Source organism: Bombina bombina, chromosome 12 (genome assembly GCF_027579735.1).
Source record: "Bombina bombina isolate aBomBom1 chromosome 12, aBomBom1.pri, whole genome shotgun sequence".
In the NCBI taxonomy this organism is placed as follows: Eukaryota; Metazoa; Chordata; class Amphibia; order Anura; family Bombinatoridae; genus Bombina; species Bombina bombina.
In genome coordinates, this window is record NC_069510.1 from 66,731,373 (window position 1) to 66,751,372 (window position 20,000).

Below are 20,000 nucleotides of genomic sequence, written 5' to 3' on the forward strand. Positions count from 1 at the left end.
GGTCCAAGGTGCTACTAGTGCATCTACTAGAGTCGCCTTGGGATCCCTGGATCTGGACCCGTAGCAAGGAACCTTGAAGTTCTGACGAGAGGCCATCAGATCCATGTCTGGAATGCCCCACAATTGAGTAATTTGGGCAAAGATTTCCGGATGGAGTTCCCACTCCCCCGGATGAAATGTCTGACGACTCAGAAAATCCGCTTCCCAATTTTCCACTCCTGGGATGTGGATTGCAGACAAGTGGCAGGAGTGAGTCTCCGCCCATTGAATGATTTTGGTCACTTCTTCCATCGCCAGGGAACTCCTTGTTCCCCCCTGATGGTTGATGTACGCAACAGTCGTCATGTTGTCTGATTGAAACCGTATGAACTTGGCCTTTGCAAGCTGAGGCCAAGCCTTGAGAGCATTGAATATCGCTCTCAGTTCCAGAATATTTATCGGGAGAAGAGATTCTTCCCGAGACCAAAGACCCTGAGCTTTCAGGGGTCCCCAGACCGCGCCCCAGCCCACCAGACTGGCGTCGGTCGTGACAATGACCCACTCTGGTCTGCGGAAGCTCATCCCCTGTGACAGGTTGTCCAGGGACAGCCACCAACGGAGTGAATCTCTGGTCCTCTGATCTACTTGTATCGTCGGAGACAAGTCTGTATAGTCCCCATTCCACTGACTGAGCATGCACAGTTGTAATGGTCTTAGATGAATTCGCGCAAAAGGAACTATGTCCATTGCCGCTACCATCAAACCTATTACTTCCATGCACTGCGCTATGGAAGGAAGAGGAACAGAATGAAGTATTTGACAAGAGTTTAGAAGTTTTGATTTTCTGGCCTCTGTCAGAAAAATCCTCATTTCTAAGGAGTCTATTATTGTTCCCAAGAAGGGAACCCTTGTTGACGGAGATAGAGAACTTTTTTCTACGTTCACTTTCCACCCGTGAGATCTGAGAAAGGCCAGGACAATGTCCGTGTGAGCCTTTGCTTGTGGAAGGGACGACGCTTGAATCAGTATGTCGTCCAAGTAAGGTACTACTGCAATGCCCCTTGGTCTTAGCACCGCTAGAAGGGACCCTAGTACCTTTGTGAAAATTCTTGGAGCAGTGGCTAATCCGAACGGAAGTGCCACAAACTGGTAATGCTTGTCCAGAAATGCGAACCTTAGGAACCGATGATGTTCCTTGTGGATAGGAATATGTAGATACGCATCCTTTAAATCCACCGTGGTCATGAATTGACCTTCCTGGATGGAAGGAAGAATTGTTCGAATGGTTTCCATTTTGAACGATGGAACCTTGAGAAACTTGTTTAGGATCTTGAGATCTAAGATTGGTCTGAATGTTCCCTCTTTTTTGGGAACTACGAACAGATTGGAGTAGAACCCCATCCCTTGTTCTCCTAATGGAACAGGATGAATCACTCCCATTTTTTAAAATAACGGAACCGGAGCCGTTTTTATATTTAACCCCTTTACAGTCCCTGGTATCTGCTTTGCTGAGACCCAACCAAGCCCAAAGGGGAATACGATACCAAATGACGCCTTCAGAAAGTCTTTTCTATGTATCAGAGCTCCTCACACATGCATCTGCATGTCATGCTTCCCAAAAACAAGTGCGCAATAGAGGCGCGAAAATGAGGCTCTGCCTATGATTAGGGAAAGCCCCTAGAGAATAAGGTGTCCAATACAGTGCCTGCCGGTTATTTTACATAATTCCCAAGAATAAAATAATTCCTCAAAGCTATGAAGTATAAAATATGCTTATATATCAATCGTTTTAGCCCAGAAAATGTCTACAGTCTTAAAAGCCCTTGTGAAGCCCTTTTTTTTTCTTTATGTAATAAAAATGGCTTACCGGATCCCATAGGGAAAATGACAGCTTCCAGCATTACATCGTCTTGTTAGAAATGTGTCATACCTCAAGCAGCAAAAGTCTGCTCACTGTTTCCCCCAACTGAAGTTAATTCCTCTCAACAGTCCTGTGTGGAAACAGCCATCGATTTTAGTAACGGTTGCTAAAATCATTTTCCTCTTACAAACAGAAATCTTCATCTCTTTTCTGTTTCAGAGTAAATAGTACATACCAGCACTATTTTAAAATAACAAACTCTTGATTGAATAATAAAAACTACAGTTAAACACCAAAAAACTCTAAGCCATCTCCGTGGAGATGTTGCCTGTACAACGGCAAAGAGAATGACTGGGGAAGGCGGAGCCTAGGAGGGATCATGTGACCAGCTTTGCTGGGCTCTTTGCCATTTCCTGTTGGGGAAGAGAATATCCCACAAGTAAGGATGACGCCGTGGACCGGACACACCTATGTTGGAGAAATAAACATACATACATACATATACTGTACATATTAAGACATGTATATGTATCTCAATGTTAAAGCCCTTTGTCTGCCTTTTTGTTTAACACCTGAGACCTCATATTTTTGAGCCTTTACAACTTTTGTGTGCAATTTTTTATTAATATTTTTTTTATTAGATAGTGTTAGTGTGACTGTTCTTTTAATGTATTTTCGATGTGTTCTGCGACACTTTTTTGTTTCGGTAACAGTGAACCAGAGCTCTGAGGACACAGTAATCATTCTAGCGTAAATCGCAATTGCATTCACACCTTTGGGTTTACTTTCAACTTGTAATATGAGCGCTAAACCTGACGCACGCACAAACACCCATGATAAACCCCCTTCCGCTTGTGCGGAGCTTAACGTGCCACTCATAATCTGGTCCTATTTTAGGTAGACATGGGGAGAGAGTGAGGAGCCTTTCCTTAAATTAATATTAGAAGAAGTTCTTCCCTTTGAAAAAAAAAAAAACACATTTTTTTTAGTAAAAAAAAGTTATTAAAGATTCAATAACATATTTTGGTGTGGAAATCTTTCCAGACTAAAAACTAATATAGAGGGCTAGATTACAAGTGAGAGAGCTAGATATCGCTTGCATGCAAGCGATATTAGCACTCCTCTTTGTAATACCAGTGCACGAGAATGTGCGCTGGTATTACAAGTAAATAGCGCAAAAGAGCATCGTTCTGATGCCGTCAGAGACGGAGCATCGAAGGGGGTAAGTAGAGCAGCGATGGGCAACATTTTGAATATATATCTCAATATACACATACATATACACACACACATATATATATATTTTTATGTGCATATACACATTAACACATACTGTAAATTATATATATATATATATATATATACACACACACACACACATATATATATACATACACACAAAATAGATATGTACATAAGCATATACATTGCGGTCTATGAGAAAACACAGTACCCATAGACCTCAATGTAAAGGCACTTTGTTTTTGTTTTTCTACACCTGCGAAAAAACTACACCTGCAAACTCTAAACCCCCAAAACTGAATCGTGAAATTGTTTTATTAAAAAAAAATCACTTTAAACGCCCCTCTATGTTGAGGGCATTTGGGGCACTTTTAGAAAATTAACCAGAGATCTAATCTCTGTTTTTATTTTCGGAGCGCCGATTGCTACTTCAAGCTCGCGGAGTAGAAATAACCAGGCCACTTGTAATGGCTGGTTAATTATCGCACTCCTGCAAAATGTGCAAATTTGCAGGAGAGCAATAATTTAGCGCTCCACTTGAATTATTTTTTAATACTAGTTTGATTTGTTTCAGTTAATATCTTATAGTGTATTGCTGGTAATTCAGCTGTCCTGATGCTCTTTTTAATAATAATCGCTTAATAGTTTAATCTACTTTTCTGTTAAAGGTTCAATTGACTTATTTAAATTATCATCTGTATTTCTTAATTGCATTCCAGAACAAAAAAATAATTCCATCTATAAATTTTTAATTTAAACTATTATATTGAAAAGTTTTTGGGAATAAAAAGGCAAAGACACAATTTTAGGACAAGGAGTAAAAATTAATTATTTTAACCAACCACTTTATCATTTTTTTTCCATGATTCAGATAGAAGTAAATTAGAAAGTTGTTTAAAATTGCATGCTCTATTATCAAATTTTCTTTGTTGTCTTGGTATTTTTTGTTGAAAAGCCGGGACGTATTCGAAGTAGCCGGCCCATTTCTAGAGTACTATACGGCAGCAGATTTCCAAGATTGTTATCCATTTGCACCAGATGTCTACCTAGGTATCTCTTCAACACAGAATATCATTGGAACAAAGCAAATTTGATAATAAAAGTAAATTGGAAAAAAATGTTTTTAATGTTATTCCCTGTCTGAATCACAAAATAATTTTTTGGGTTTCATATCCCTTTAAATGGGTTTCTTCTAGAAAGACTATCTGCTTTTAGAAAATCAGCATGCCCTTGCATTTAATTGGCGAGGTAATACATGCTATATTACATGAAACTACTTTAAAATACATTTACAATATATTTAATTAAAAAAAACAAAGTCACTTATGTTATACAAGACTGGGAATAAGAAAACAAAACTATTCCATAAAAAAAGAAAATGGAAGAAAACCCCCAAATCAACTTTTTCTTCCCAAAACCCAAGAAAAACTGAAATGTAGAGAGATTTTTATTTTTAACTATTATTCTGAAAATATACCTATAAATCACTAAGTTCCCCTTCTAAAAATGCGTTAATCTCTTTTACTTCACTGAACAAATCTATTTCCTTGAGGTGTTTAGAGACATATTTTAGCTGCATATAAATATTCTAGCTACCCTACGTCCGTCGTATGCTTTGTTTCTTAGCGTCATCGTCTGTGTTTTTTGTGCCTGGCTTGGCTTGTTTTGCGTCATTCGTTGTCGCTATATTTTTTCTCTCCATACTCAACGTTAGTTCATGACGTGATTTTACTGAATCATTGCCAGTTTAGGAACTAAGTTCTGGGCATGTTGTTTTTCATTGTTTATCCTGTTGCCTAATTCTTCTTGAATATATCATAACCCCCCTCCTTTCCACTTTTTGCACTTTGATGCTCAGATGTGAACAACTCTGGTCAGTTTCTGGTTTTGCTCTGCGGAGTCTGTTTTAGCCGTGAACTGTACTGACCTCTTGCCTTGACCACTCTTTCATCCGCCTCTTCTGTATTATATTAACTGGTAAAGCTGACCGACGATTTAGCTAAGTCTAAGGTATAACTACTAGTCTCTTTTTGTATTACCCTATCCTTTAGGTAACAAAATCTTTGTTCTGCTTGTGATAACCTGCCTGTTCAATAACATTTCAATACTAATTTGAATCTTCTCAAATTTAGGCTTAAACAGTACATTTAAACAATGAATTCTGCATTAGTGAACTGGGTACTCCTCTCTTCCAAACCTTTCTTCATTACTTTTACTACCGACTTGTTTTTATCATCTCAAATTTAGGTGTAAATTCTCTACTAATCTTTCTACTACTAACCTATACTTTTTATTGTGATTCCTATGTTTAGACACATTAAAGGCCAGATTTATCAACGGGTGGGAGCACCGCCTGCTGCAGGATCACATAAGCGAACCTGTAGCCGATATTTAAGAAGCAGCTTAACCCACGTCGTCACCTGTTATGTGGCATTTGTCAATCCGCCCGGACTTTTCCGACCGAGGATTGGCTGTGAGCAGGGGGGGATACGGCTAGTGTGCAACGGTAAATGCAGACAGCTTATTGCTGCCCGCTAGATGCAAAGGTGGGCGGAAAGGAGCGCAGACGCCCCTGCACACCTTACTTTGTTAAATCTGGCCCTATTGTTTACTTGTGTTTAACATTTGGAAAGGGGCAACCAGATGTGGACTCCTTGCTCAGTGTGCTTAGAGGAATATGGCTACACCTCACTGATGAGGCCCAATGAAGGCCGAAACGAGAAAGAGAGAAAGAAAGAGAAAGAGAGAAAGAAAGAAAGAAAGAAAGAAAGAAAGAGAAAGAGAGAAAGAAAGAGAAAGAGAGAAAGAGAAAGAAAGAGAGAAAGAGAGAGAGAAAAAGAGAGAGAGAAAGAGAGATTAGAGCGAGAGAAAATATTTTAACCTGCCACCTGGTGGAGAATTTCTGAAGCAGCGGCCTGCTTTTTAAAATTGCAATTGCAAGCTTGAAGCTCCAAATTTGGTTTCATAAATCAGCCTCTTAGGGCTAGATTTATTAAAGCTGAGGCGGTATACGCGCCCCTGTAATCCTCAGCTCGCCTGTGGCGGGGCGAAATTACCCGCAGGTATTCGCCATTGCACACGAGCGCAATTTTGCGCTCGTGTGCAATCCCGCCCCCTGCCAGCGCACAGCCAATCAAGCGCGGGCAGGAGCTGTCAATCTCCTCGGTCTGACTAGACCGAGGAGATTGAATTTCGCCACCTTAGAGGTGGCGAAGAGGTTAGGGAAGCGACGGTCTGGTGACCGCTGCTTGATAAATTACAGAGAGCAAGTTCTTGAGAGAACTTGCAGCTGTAGGGCTTTCATAAATCTAGCCCTTAGTGTAGTTAGAAAGACAACAAATGTATCGCACCTGCCTCTAAACCATAGAACACTGTATAGGGCTACAATTTACAACAGCGAATGTTAAGGAAGAGAACGAGAATAATAGAAGCCTAAATACTCACCTTCCTCTGGAAAGCAATGTTGGGAAAGGTTTCTTCGTTAAACCTGTACCCTTTACTTGCCAGAAGGTAGACAAAGTTAGCAGTGGCGCAGTATCCGTCAAGATGCTTCTGCAGTTTGGGGGCTTTACTAAGGAGCTGTACATGGGAAAGAGAGAAAAACATTTTTTTTAAGACATGGCATCAATGTGAGAAATACCCAAAACTATTAACACATTAAAATAGAGTCTTTGTGCCCAACTGACCTAACCAAGCTGCTAACATGGCTTAGTTATCATCTAAAAAAAAAAAGTTTACATTAAACGGTTTTATGTAATCCAATTCTTAATATATTTAAGTATTGCTTCTAATTAAAGGGACACTCACGCTGTGAGGGTCCATGTAGCGGTATTCAAACACCAAACCTGCTAAGAGAGTCAGCAGTGGCTTGTATGACACAAATTAAAGGGATACTGAACCCAAATTTTTTCTTTCGTGATTCAGATAGAGCATGAAATTTTAAGCAACTTTCTAATTTACTACTATTATCAAATTTTCTTCATTCTCTTGGTATCTTTATTTGAAATGCAAGAATGTAAGTTTAGATGCCGGCCAATTTTTGGTGAACAAACTGGGTTGTTCTTGCCGATTGGTGGATAAATTCAGCCACCAATAAAAAAGTGCTGTCCAGAGTTCTGAACAAAAAAAAACAAAAACAAAAAAAAAAAAAGCTTAGATGCCTTCTTTTTCAAATACGGATAGCAAGAGAACGAAGAAAAATTGATAAAAGGAGTAAATTAGAAAGTTGCTTAAAATTGCATGCTCTATCTGAATCACAAAATAAAAAAATGGGGTTCAGTGTCCCTTTAAGTCTTCAGACACAATACACACCACCGCCAGCTCTCTGAGTTTGAAAACTGGTGCCCTCACAGCATATGTGTGTATGCTACTGAAACACAGCAATAACTTTTACTCAGGCCTGCCCTTTGGGAAGGATGAGAGGGCCACGTGTTTTGGTGGGGCCCTGCACTGCTATCAGTGGTGAGGGTATGAGAAGTTGCAATGTACAACCTGTATTTTGTTCATGAAGAAGTGTTTATGGTATCAGGCGGTGTAATATATAGTATTATGTTTTATATAAGACACACTGAATGTTGAGACAGGAGTAAGCCATACAGAGGCAGAGCATACAATGGGGGGGGACCCCACCAACTATTCTTAACCAGGGCCCCACAAATGATAAGGGTGGTCCTGAATTTACTAGAAACATTTTTGCTAAATTATGAAAGAAACATAAGTGTGAAAAAACGAGGAATTCCCATTAGGTGGGAAAACCATTCTCAAAACACTCACTTCAGACCAGGAAGAGGAGCAAATAGCATTCGTTCCTTTCTGCAGATCCTCCAGAGTATTTACCGGCATACGCATCACGGATTTGATGAAGTCTACTGTATAGTAAAAAGCTGCAAATGCCTGAAACAGAGAATATCATTAAAATCACATTTAGCAAACTGATAACGCCATCTATTTTTGTATCCAAAAACAGTTTCCAAAGCAGTGCTTAATTGTTAATACTATGAGTTTAAAAAAGGGACATGAAACCTAAAACTATACTTTCATGATTTTTCAGTTTTAAACCGCTTTCCAATTTAGTTTGATTATCTAATTTGCTTTGTTTTTGGTATCCTTTGTTGAAAAACATACCTAGGTAGCCTCATAAGCTAAAACCTAGCTGCTGGTTGGTAGCTGCAAATAAATGCCTCTTACAAGCTTACTTATGTGTTCAGCTAGATTCCAGTAGTGCATTGCTGCTCCTTTAACAAAGGATACCAAGAGAATGAAGCAAAATTTACAAAATAATTAAATTGGATAGTTGTTTAAGACTGTATGCCCTATCTTAATCATAAAAGAAAAAAAAACTGAATTTTGTGTCCTTTTTAATGTCTGTTTAGTTAGATTAACTAGCACAAGATGTAGCCAGCCATGTGAAATATTGAGACGTTTTACTCAGCAACACCACCAGCAGTTAAAAGTGTCCAATCCTAAATTAGTCTTGCAGAGGAAATGCGTCACCAGGCAACACTGATATAGGAGAGAATAAGTAATAAGTATTGCTAAGGCTCTAACGCTCCCATTTTCCACTCGTGCTCCATGGCGCCACCTTTGTTTTCAGGAGAGAACTATCACCTTCAGCACTTCAGATATGGACAACAACCTATCAGAGAATTACGAAGCAACTATGATGATGAGAACGTCTGTCCATGAACATCATTTGCTATTTATATCAAGTACAGCTTATATACTCAATAATACAAAACAAAAAAAACAAAACAACTATTTGATTTTAGCATCTACACTAGCATTCGTTTTGTGAAAAAAGAAAATGTATGCATATCTGAAAAATGTATTTCTGTCCAGGTACGGTGAGTCCACAGCTTCATCAATTACTGTAGGGGAATATCACTCCTGGCCAGCAGGAGGAGGCAAAGAGCACCACAGCAAAGCTGTTAAGTATCAGTTCCCTTGGAGAAAAAAGGAGTAGCACAAGGTGTAGAGGTGCCTGAGGTTTAGACAAAAATAACAGTCTAGAAATAAAGGGCGGGGCCGTGGACTCACCATATCCGTAAATAAATAAAATTGATCAGGTAAGCATACATTTTCTTTTCTTTCCTACGATATGGTAAGTCTACGGCTTCATCAATTACCGTTCAGAACCAATACCAAAGCTAGAGGACACAGATGACTAGGGAGGCACAAGACAGGCAGATCTAAACAGAAGGCACCACCGCTTGAAGAACCTTTCTCCCAAAAGAAGCCTCAGCCGAGACAAAAGTATCACATTTTAAAAAGTATGCAGAGAAGACCAAATTGCATCCCAGCAAATCTGTTCTACAGAAGCTTCATTTTTGAAAGCCCAGGAAGAGGAAACAGAATTATGGTTCATTCCGCGAGAGTCTCAGAAGGCTGCTGTCCAGAAGTCTCATAAGCCAAACGAATTATACTTCTCAACCAGGGGAAAAGAGAAGTAGCAGAAGCTTTCTGACCTTTATGTTTCCAGAGAAACAGACAAACAGGGCAGAAGACTGGCGAAAATCCTTAGGTCGCCTGCAGATAGAATGTAAGAGCCCGCACAACATCCAAGTAGTTCAACAAATGTTTCTTATGAAAGGAAGGATTAGGACATAGGTTGTTTCGGATAGAAATATTACTCTAAGGAAGGAAACCTAACTTAGTACGAAGAACCGCCTTATCGGCGTGTAAGATAAGATAAGGCAAATCAGACTGCAAAGCTGAGAGTTCCGAGACTCTCCGAGCAGTAGAGATAGCAATAAGAAACAAAACCTTCCAAGATAACAACTTAATATCTATGGAATGCAATGGCTCAAACAGAGCCTGCTGCAAAACTTTAAGAACAAGATTAAGGCTCCAAGGAGGAGCAACAGATTTAAAAACAGGCCTGATAAAAATATTGCACATCTGGCATGTCCGCCAGACGCATCTGACCCTGACTAACAACCCCTTCTCCAGACCTTCCTGGAGAAAAGGACAAAACCCTATGAATCCTGACCCTACTCCTAGAGTAGCCTATGGATTCACACCAATAAAGATATTTACGCCATCTTATAGTAAATCTTTCTAGTAACAGGCTTGCGAGCCCAACTCATGGTCTCAATGACCGACTCAGAAAAACCACGCTTAGACAGAACTAAGCGTTCAATCTCCAAGCAATCCGCTTCAAAGAAATTATATTTGGGTGAAAGAAGGGACCCTGAATTAAAAAGTTCCTTCCTCAGAGGCAAACTCCAAGGAAGGAGAGACTAAATCTCCACTAGGTCTGCATACCAGGTCCTGCAAGGCCACGCAGGGGCTATTAGAATTACAGATTCTCTCTCCTGTTTGATACAAGCAATGATTCGTGGAAGGAAAGCAAACAGAGCAAAAAGGTATGTAAGACTGAAATCCCAAGAATCCGCCAGAGCATCTATCCGGGCGGTCTGCGGATCTCTCAACCTTGAACAGTACCTTGGAAGCTTGGCGTTCTGCCAAAACGCCCTCAGAAGCCAACTCCGAAACACTCTGAGGATTTACCTGGAGAACACCTACTAGTAGAGAGACACCCGGGATGAGATATCTGTCTGTTCAGAAAGTCCAATTTTCAGTTGTCCACCCCTGGAAAGAGGATAACAGACAGCAATTGTGAGCTTCCACCCACTGAACAATCCAAGTCACCTCCACATGGCTAAGGAACTCAGCGTTCCTCCCTGGTGGTTGATGTAAGCCATTTAGGAGATATCGTCCGACTGGAACCAAGCTAAGGATGACTGAGGCCAAGCCATCAGAGCATTGTAATCGCTCTCAAATCCAAGATGTTACAGAGGAGAGCAGACACTTCCAAGTCCATAAACCCTGCGCCTCAAACAAGTCCCAGACTGCTTCCCAGCCCAGCAGGCTGGCATCTGTGGTCACATCACCTAGGAATGTCTCCGGAAACATGCAACCTGAGACAGATACTCCAGAAAAACCACCACGGGAGAGAGCCTCTTGTCGACTGATCTAGATCTATCCTCTGAGACAGATCTGAATGTTCTCCATTTTATGGAAAATAGCAAAGGGAATGATGTCCATGGAAAAGATCAGAACAATTCCCTCCATATTGAGTCACTAAAAAGTGAAGGGAAAATCAACTGCAGCCACATTCAAACTCCTAACCCTCTGGTTGCAAGATGGCTAAACTATCTACCGGCCAATAGAGCTTGCTGTTGGCCGGACAGTAGACTGCAGAGAGAGAGAGGAAAAGGAATAAATCCTTGATTATCTGACCTCTGTTAGAGATCTTCTCCTAGATATAGAATCTATTAAGGTCCAAAACTACTGCACCTGGTGTTCCCAGGCGGTCTCCCATCCAGGTACTGACCAAGCCTGGCCCTGCTTAACTTCTGAGATCAGACAAAATTAGGTGCAATCAGGGCAGTGTGGCGGAAGACCCAAATAAATTACCCTTGTTGTAACAAGGGAACTCTTCTCCAGATTCCTTTCCCATCCATGGGAAAGTAGATTGGACAAGATCTCTTGACAGAGAGTTTGCTCGGAGGAAGGATGACACCTGAACCATACATTGTCCAGAAAAACACGCTTGCAACCCAAGACCTAAAAGTCTTTCTAGGATGACTAAACTCAAGGGACCAATAAATACACATCCTTCAGGTCTATGTTCATTAAGAACAGGACCTCTAGAACCAAAAGAAAAAGGATACCAATTTGAGGTAAATACCTAGATTCCATTTCCAGACTGGGACTGGAATTACCATTCCCAGAGAGGAAAATCCTGAACACAGTTCAAGGAAAACCTTTATCCAACCTGGAGTACAGATACTCTAGAAGGAGAATCCTGCAGAAAGAGGAAAAGGAAAAACCTTCCTTTAGTCTTACTCTCTTGACGTGTGGTAGAAAACCCTTTTTTCTTTCACCCGTTAAGTCAGAGGATAATTCTCATCCTTGAAAGGAATGCTAGAAGCGTAGATCTGGATGCAACATAAAAAATAGAACCTGCAACTGCAGAACTATAAAGCCTATGCTGTACCACTAAGCCACATGTAGGCTACTCAGCTGACCAAGATTTCAGCCACAATGCCCAGCAGGCTAACACAACAAGTCTAATAAGACGAGGCATTGCTCTAAAAGAACAATTAAACCTTCAGCTTCTTATTTATGGATCCATAAAGGAACAGCCACCCTCCATAGGAATCAAAGTTCTCTGAGCCATAGTAGCTCCCTTCTACTTAGGGCACCGTGCGTTATAATAGGAGTCAACGACAGGACCATCCTTTAAAAGTCGGGAACCAGGGAGAAAAGTATTCTCCTATTCCTGTGAAAATTTCCATAGCACGTTTAGAAACATTTCCTCCAAGGAAGAAACATCATAGAAATGATCAAGTTAACAAAACTTCCAAGGATTGACGACGACAGGGCATCGATGTCGTCCAAGTAGCTAAAACCTCCTTTAACAGTACACAAGGCGTTTAAGCATACAGCTGAAGGAGATAACTTCAGCATCAGATGAAGGAATTATACTGTCCAAATCTGAGATTTCACCCTCAAAGACTACCGGCGATTTCTCCTCACCAGACTTAGGAGAGAGAGAGAGTGGCCTGTGTAGCAGAAACCTTCCTATCTGAAAACTTTAATGTCCCCTTGCCTTTTCTCTGCAAGAAAGGACAAAAAGATAAAACCGCAGAGGAGATCTGGATTGCAAACTCTGTAGGCAAATACACTCCTCCAGGAGATTGAGAGGAACCGCAGGGCACTGCATGTGACATCATAAAGGCTTGGAACTTTTAAGGAGAAAGCTGCGACATTGTCTAAACAGCATCATCCTGGGAGACAAGAGGCTTAGAGGGCAAGGACCTATCTGTACAAGTAATAGCTTGTATATTAGTGCCCTACCAGTATTGGGGATCAAACCAGCAACTTTCAGTTAATAAATTGCTTATGTAATCATTATGCTATTCAAGCAGCCCTGAAGTGCAAAGACCAAAATCTAAAAATACGTCATGAGACCTAAGGTATGCAGTTCAACCAAAGGATATCACAATAACTATGAGGGTCAAAAATATTTATTTGATATCAAAAACCATAAATATGAATTCACAGAAAACAGCTCCAAACTATTATTCCTTTGTTTTTTGTTTACCACTAAGCTACTGTGGTATACACCTCATAAGAAAATGTATTCATTTTAAAAGGAAAAACCTTTACAAGGTTATGACTCTACCACTGCACCAAGTTGCTGTATTACTGTGAGGACACTAGGCTCTTTAAAAATGTATGCACATTACTAAAGATATCTGTATGAAATAAAAACGTTTCCACCAGGAACACTTTCAACAAAACACATTTGCCATCCTAAGTTAAAAACAGACAATTCACTCTGTCAGGGTGGTTGGTGAAAAACTTAGTAATTGTCATAAAGGAACTTCGCTCCATTCGCAGCCAGAGAACAAGGCGGAGTTAAACACCGAACTCACCTCCACAAGACTCTAAAAATGGCGCCGCTCCGCTTCTATAGGAAGATGGAGGGAAAAAATGGCATGGAGATGAAGCGTAGTTCTATTACACTGTGCTTCATCCTGCCGCTAGAAAAAAAAGGTCTTGTGAACGGGGCAATAAACAAAAGGATCAACACCGCTCCACTTTTTCTCAAAAAGCAGAGGAAGGTACCCCACACTCGCCTCATAGGAATGGTGCCAACAGAGAAAAGAGCACTCTCCTAATAAACCCTGCTATTACTCTGAGAAGCAGGAGAATACGATACATTTCCTATCAATGTAAAAACTGTCCAAATGAACTGAACTTAAAATATAGTAGAGTGAGGATTATATATAATACTGAGCCCCATAAATATAAAGTTTACTCCCTCCTAGTCTTGAAGGAGATTAACCCCTAAGTCTCCAAAACACATACATGAAGTGCCTGCCCACTGCCAGAATTATCCTATAAAAAGGATGTTGTGTCCCATATATATGCGGGGAGCTCTTAACCCCTTCAGTGCCAGCCTCCTAGCCCCAGAAGACAAAAAGGCACTTACCTGCATAACTAGCTATCCGGCAGGAGGACAGCTCACATGGTATGGAAGGATGCCACTCCTTACAGAGACCTGTGGAAATAAGAAAGAACAGAGTAAACCTACTCTGGCTTTTTATACCAGGGCAGCAACATGCTAGGAAAATGCAGTGAAGCCCACTTCACAAGTTCCTAACTGCTTTAAAGCCACCACTGCCCTACTGAAGAGACTAACGTGGAGTACGGCTAGACCCAATCTTGAGAAGAAAGATCAGAGTAAACCTACTGTGGCTTTCAAAATAATAAAAATCTTGATTGAAGTAAAATAAATCCAATTTTCTTTAGACACCAAAACTTCACCTCCTCCTTGCACCGAAGGCGAAGAGAATGACTGGGGTTTGTGGGAAGGGAAGTGATATTTAACAGCTTGGCTATGGTGCTCTTTGCCTCGTCCTGCTGGCCAGGAGTGATATTTCCAACAGTAATTGATGAAGGCGTGGACTCACCATATCTTACGGAAAAAAAAACCATTTATGGTTACCTGAAAAATCTATTTTTCATGATGGCGAGAGTCCACAAGTCATCATGTGCGGGAATTCCCCTCCTAGTGGTCAGGAAGGGGAATGCCCACAATCTGAGGGAGAGCTAAAATTTCCCATTCTAAAATTCTTTGGTCTGGCGAAATTTTCTAAGAAAGTCTCATCAAGGCAAAGAGGTCCCTGAATACATTTTTGAAAGGCAAATTTTAGCTTGAGAGTTGTCTATGTTGCTATGCATGGTTCTGGGTGCGAAGGAGAGATACCAACATTACAAAATAATTATAAAAAAAAGCACCCAGGATTCAGCATGATGATATTTCTCACTCTGGTGTTGTGTCTACTAGTGTGGTAGGTGAATGGAGGTTGCTGGGCTGTTGCTCGATAAGACAGTGGTGGTAGATATCTTGTTACAAATTAGTCTTTTGTCATTCTTTTACTCTCTGGCACCACCTACCTGTAGCAATTTACTACAAACTATTTAAATCAAGTCCTTTATAGCAGTGTTTGTCAACCGCGGTCCTCAAGTACCCCCCAACAGGCCAGGTTTTCATTATAGCTCAACTAGAGAACAGGTGAAATAATCAGCTGATCAGTAACCATGGTAACTAACCTGCTCTCACCCATCAGCTGATTTTTTCATCTGTGCACTGGTTCAGCTATAATAAAAACCTGGCCAGTTTTGGTTATTTGAGGACCGCGGTTGAGAAACACTGCTTTATAGGATTTGGTTACTGAGTGTGCCGTTTACTGTTTGTTTGTGCTGATATCCAGTTTCTGACTTATTTGGATTGGATCTAACTGCTCTCATGTCTTCTGATTTTGTACTTTGCTGCCCGATTGTGTTTTGACTCCTGCCTGCCTTGACCACTCTTTGTGATATCCGAGTTTGTAAATGGTCTGCCTGCCAGTTGCCGACCCTTAACTCTGTCTAGAAATGAGAGGAGCAGGTGTTTGGTATTTATTAGTTTATCACAAGAGTGAAGAAGAATTTCCTCTGTAACTTACACATTAGAACTCATTGTTTATGCAACGCTGTGGGAGCAAAATAAATAAAAAAAAATATATATCTATCCTTAGTGATGCACCGAAATGGAAATTCTGGACCGAAACCGAATCCGAAAATCCGGGATGCACTTGACCGAAAACCGAAACTGATACCGAAAATGTATTTTTTCAAATAATTTTTTTTTAGTTTTTTTTTTGCATAATTAGAGCCAAAAAAAACCCCCAACACTGTTATTGAAAGTAACACATTTAAATTGGACAAAAATATCTTAAAACAATAATATGCTACACAATAATTTTACCAAGAAAAAAAAATAAAAACAGGCAAAAAATAATGCCATTTTTGGCCAAAATGTTTCTGCGACCAAAATTTTGGTGCATCCCTACTTAAAACAATTAAATATATCAATATACTGTATTATTCTTCATTTAGTTAAACTTAAACAGCAGCTCTAGGCTAGCATCAAATTTGAAACATGCTACACAATTTTACCGAAAATAAAAGGCAAAAAAAACGAAAACCGAAATAGCCAAAAATGCCATTTTCAGCTGAAACTTTCTGTGGCCGAAATTTCGGTGCATCCCTACTCTATATCTTATATCTCTATTGATCTATCTCAAAGTTCCTACTACATACTAGAAGGAAATCTACTCCTCTACAAAAGACCTAGTAGCAGTAGTACCATGCAATTCAAAATGTATAAGCACCCGAAAAACAGTGTTCAATAATTAGCAGTTCTTCAAATTTAAATTATAGCAGCACTATTGCATTCAAACTACATAATGATCTGCTTAGTGTTGTAAATAAGTATATATATATATATATATATATATATATATATATATATATATATATATATATATATATATATATATATATATATATATATATATACACATACACACATATACACACACTTGTGGCATATGCAAGTTATAGAGTTTGATTTTTGGCCTCTTTAGGAAGAGTGGGAGAAAGCAAAATTTTTATCCAAAAGCAAGAGGTGTCTTTTGAAATCAAATATAATACTACAGTATTGATTTTGTACTTCCTACTAATTCTCATTGGCAGATAAATCTAAAGGTCTCTGGTAAAGGACACACCTCTGCTAAGGGACACGCCTGACTAAGGGCAGGAGGTGACCGATCTTAGAACAATTAGACCTAATGTATCATTGCTATATCAGAAAGGATCCAATGGATCACTGTATATGAAAAGCATAGAGAAACCATATATAACAACTAGGCATGGGCATTTGGATCATTCGTTATAATCTGAATGCGGAAGGGAGCTGCCGATTGCGGCATTCAGTACATTTCGGAGCAGCATTTCTTCTTGTTAAAGTGAAACACACTAAGATATTGATTTGTACAGATCTTAGTGTGTTGCATTTTCACAAGAATAATGATGGGGTCTCCGAAAAGAGCTAAATGCGGCGATCGGCCTCCTCCTTCTGCATTGTGACGATAGTGAATGATCCGAATGCCCATGCTTAGTAACAAGAATAATGGGATTATTTTTCACAGCACCCAATATTATCCACTTGTGTGGATTGTGGTCCTGTGAAAGAGTGAACTAAACCGGCGCTAGATCCCTTAACCCCACTGCAAAATATAAAGGGATTCCCTCTAAATAAATCCCAAAAAGAAAAAAAAGGTAGCACAGGAAATAGAGTTATACTGTAGCTATTTATGGAAATAGCGGGGGGGGGGGGGGTTATCTGCAATTTGTAGGTACAGATTAAACAATATCAGAACCGTGTATGATATCAAATTTATCTAAAATCTTAACTTATTCTAAAATAGCAATTGTTTCTTAAATATTTGTTTGCATAAAATAATAAGCAATGATATGAGGGTAAAACAAAACTTTAGATTTAAAATAATACAAATAAGACTGTCGACACAGATACATTAAAAAAAAAAAAAACAGACGTCCGCTCTCAGAATAATAAAAGTACAAACATAAATGAATCAGCCAGGCTCTAGGGTAAATCCAGTAGAAAAGACAAAGGGGCCGATTTATGTATGTGCGAGCGGACATCATCCGCTATAGCAGATCATGCCCGCCGCACATCAATAAATGCTGACAGCATACGCTGTCGACATTAATCATTGCACAAGCAGTTCTGGTGAACTGTTTGTGCAAAGCTACCCCCTGCAAAGCCGCTAGCAGGGGGTGTCAATCAACCCGATCGTATACGATCGGGCGGATTGCTGTCTGCCACCTCAGAGGTGGCAGACGAGTTGAGGAGCAGCAGTCTTAAGACCGCTGCTTCTTAACTCCCGTTTCCGCATGGAAATAGAGAGGCATTGGGGCCGATACGGACCTTGTTAAATCGGCCCCAAAGTCTAGTGCTCAGTGGCACTTTTGGTATAGCAGAGGTAGTGTCAGTTAATGTTTATGACACCTGTGAGAATTATTCCAAAGTCCTCCACAGTGTTAAATTGCCACTTCTCACGAGTCTTAATATCGGCCTTGGCTTACCTTTGTTTCTTTGTCCGCTTATTGCGGTTCTTATGTCCGAGAGAACCGTAAAGTTTACTGCTTAGTGTTGCCCGTGTCTCCCAGGTTCGGCGTCTGACATCAGTGGGACGGACTGGATTGTCCCACGTGATTCTTTATCCCGATAGTCTGTACGCTCATGCGCGGGAATCCCCTGGTTATGCTCCTAGCTTGGTCCTCTAATAGGTCCTTAAACCACAATAAGCCTTAAACCACAATATGACCTCTGCTTTTAGCAGGGTATAGTATTATTCAGCTCACACGATCTACTGGTTTCGCCCTTTACCATGGGCTTTTTCAAGATGTGTGAGAGCTTGTTGTATCCTCTTTTTTAAAATGTATTCCTCTCTTCTTATTGGCTGGTAGTTACAAGGGAACCACCTCCTCTTAAAGGAACACCTCCTTTTCTAAATTAGTGCCTTAGAGGGGAGTGCGCAACACAGAGAAGGTATCTACAAACTGCAGATTATAGAGATAACCCCCGCTACTTCCAGAAAAAGCGCCAGTATAACCATTTCCTGGATTGTGGTCCTAGCCAGGCAAGCAGTGTGTCTATATATTGTGATCTAACATTTTCTGTATTTTATAGATGTTTTTATAAAACTGATTTTAAGTACAAACACTGTTTATATCCACACCTTGTACTATGTATACTTGGTCATTTTTTCTCTTTCTTGGTGCTGTCTATAGTAACCTCTTCCTGCCGTTAGGACGTTCCATGCCGCCCTAGCCGTTTGGCTGTACTGAAGCCATAACGGCTTCCTAACTAGGATCGCGGGCTGGAGGGCGTACCTAGCGTCATAGCATCACGGGATTGCATGAAGGATCGCGCGATTTAAAATTTTGACTTATTTGTTGACATTGGAACTTTGTTGTGATGTAGACAAATAAGCCCCAACGTGAAAGGGTTAAACAAAAAAACAAAACAAAATCAATAAATATTTATAGCACCGTTTACAACTTTGGGCTATCAAGCTGGACATCCAGACAGAAGTATGTGCAATATACCTGGTGATCTTAGACACAATATAATCACAAATCTATATTAAGACACATGCAGCAACAAGGAACAATCTATATTAAGATGTTCTAGATATGCTCCCTTAACATACAGCCACTGAACATAGCTAGGGTACTCTCATTACTACTTACAATGAAGTTTCCAGTAACGTTGGGTTGAAAGACTTGATCGAAGGAACAGGAGGAGTAGTCACAGCTGGAGAATGAAAACAAACTGTCCACAACTTTACTACACTCTACAGCATTTCCAGTACCGGACACGGTGACAGACTTAGCGGGATCATAAGGCTGAGGCTTCTCTTTGGCTGTGCAAGGTGTCTCGTACACATCTCCCAAGGTCATGTTCTTTCTATAACCGGTTGGCCAGCATGGACTTTCTATATTCTCTGCATAGTTCTGTGACTAGAAGATAATATACAAATTGCTCACATTATCAAGCAAACAGAAAACTACAATTTGGTTGTATATAATAACAGGTCTATCTTGCCCACCTTTTAATAACATTTCTCAATACATATACGTTTTTATATGCTTAGTACGTGTAAACATTTATTCATTTGTGCCTCTTCCACTGAAAAACAATTTCATGTTTCTAATTCCGCACCTGCCAAGTAAATGTATACATTGTCAAATTATTTTAAAAGGGACACTAAACCCCAAATGTTTCTTTCAGGATTCATGTACAGAATACAATTTTAAACAACATTCGAAATTACTTCTGTTATATAATTTGTTTAATTTTTTAGATATACTTTGTTTAAAGGGCCATAATACCCAAATGTTTAAACATTTGAAAGTGATGCAGTATAGCTGTAAAAAGCTGATTAGAAAATATCCCCTGAACATCTCTATGTAAAAAAGAAAGATA

At 40.0% G+C, this 20,000-nt stretch overlaps 1 protein-coding gene and 1 pseudogene across 1 annotated transcript in view; both read right to left on the minus strand.

Moving 5' to 3' along the window:
• Positions 1 to 20,000, minus strand: part of ENTPD2 (ectonucleoside triphosphate diphosphohydrolase 2) — a 149,015-nt gene that overhangs the window by 16,862 nt on the left and 112,153 nt on the right. The window contains exons 6-8 of the mRNA XM_053695662.1: positions 19,265 to 19,534; positions 7,856 to 7,975; positions 6,527 to 6,661 (exon numbers count right to left, since the gene is read on the minus strand). Coding sequence (XP_053551637.1) covers positions 6,527 to 6,661; positions 7,856 to 7,975; positions 19,265 to 19,534 — 525 coding nt within the window. The remainder of the gene's footprint in view (positions 1 to 6,526; positions 6,662 to 7,855; positions 7,976 to 19,264; positions 19,535 to 20,000) is intronic.
• On the minus strand, positions 11,369 to 11,487 carry LOC128643262 (uncharacterized; annotated as a pseudogene).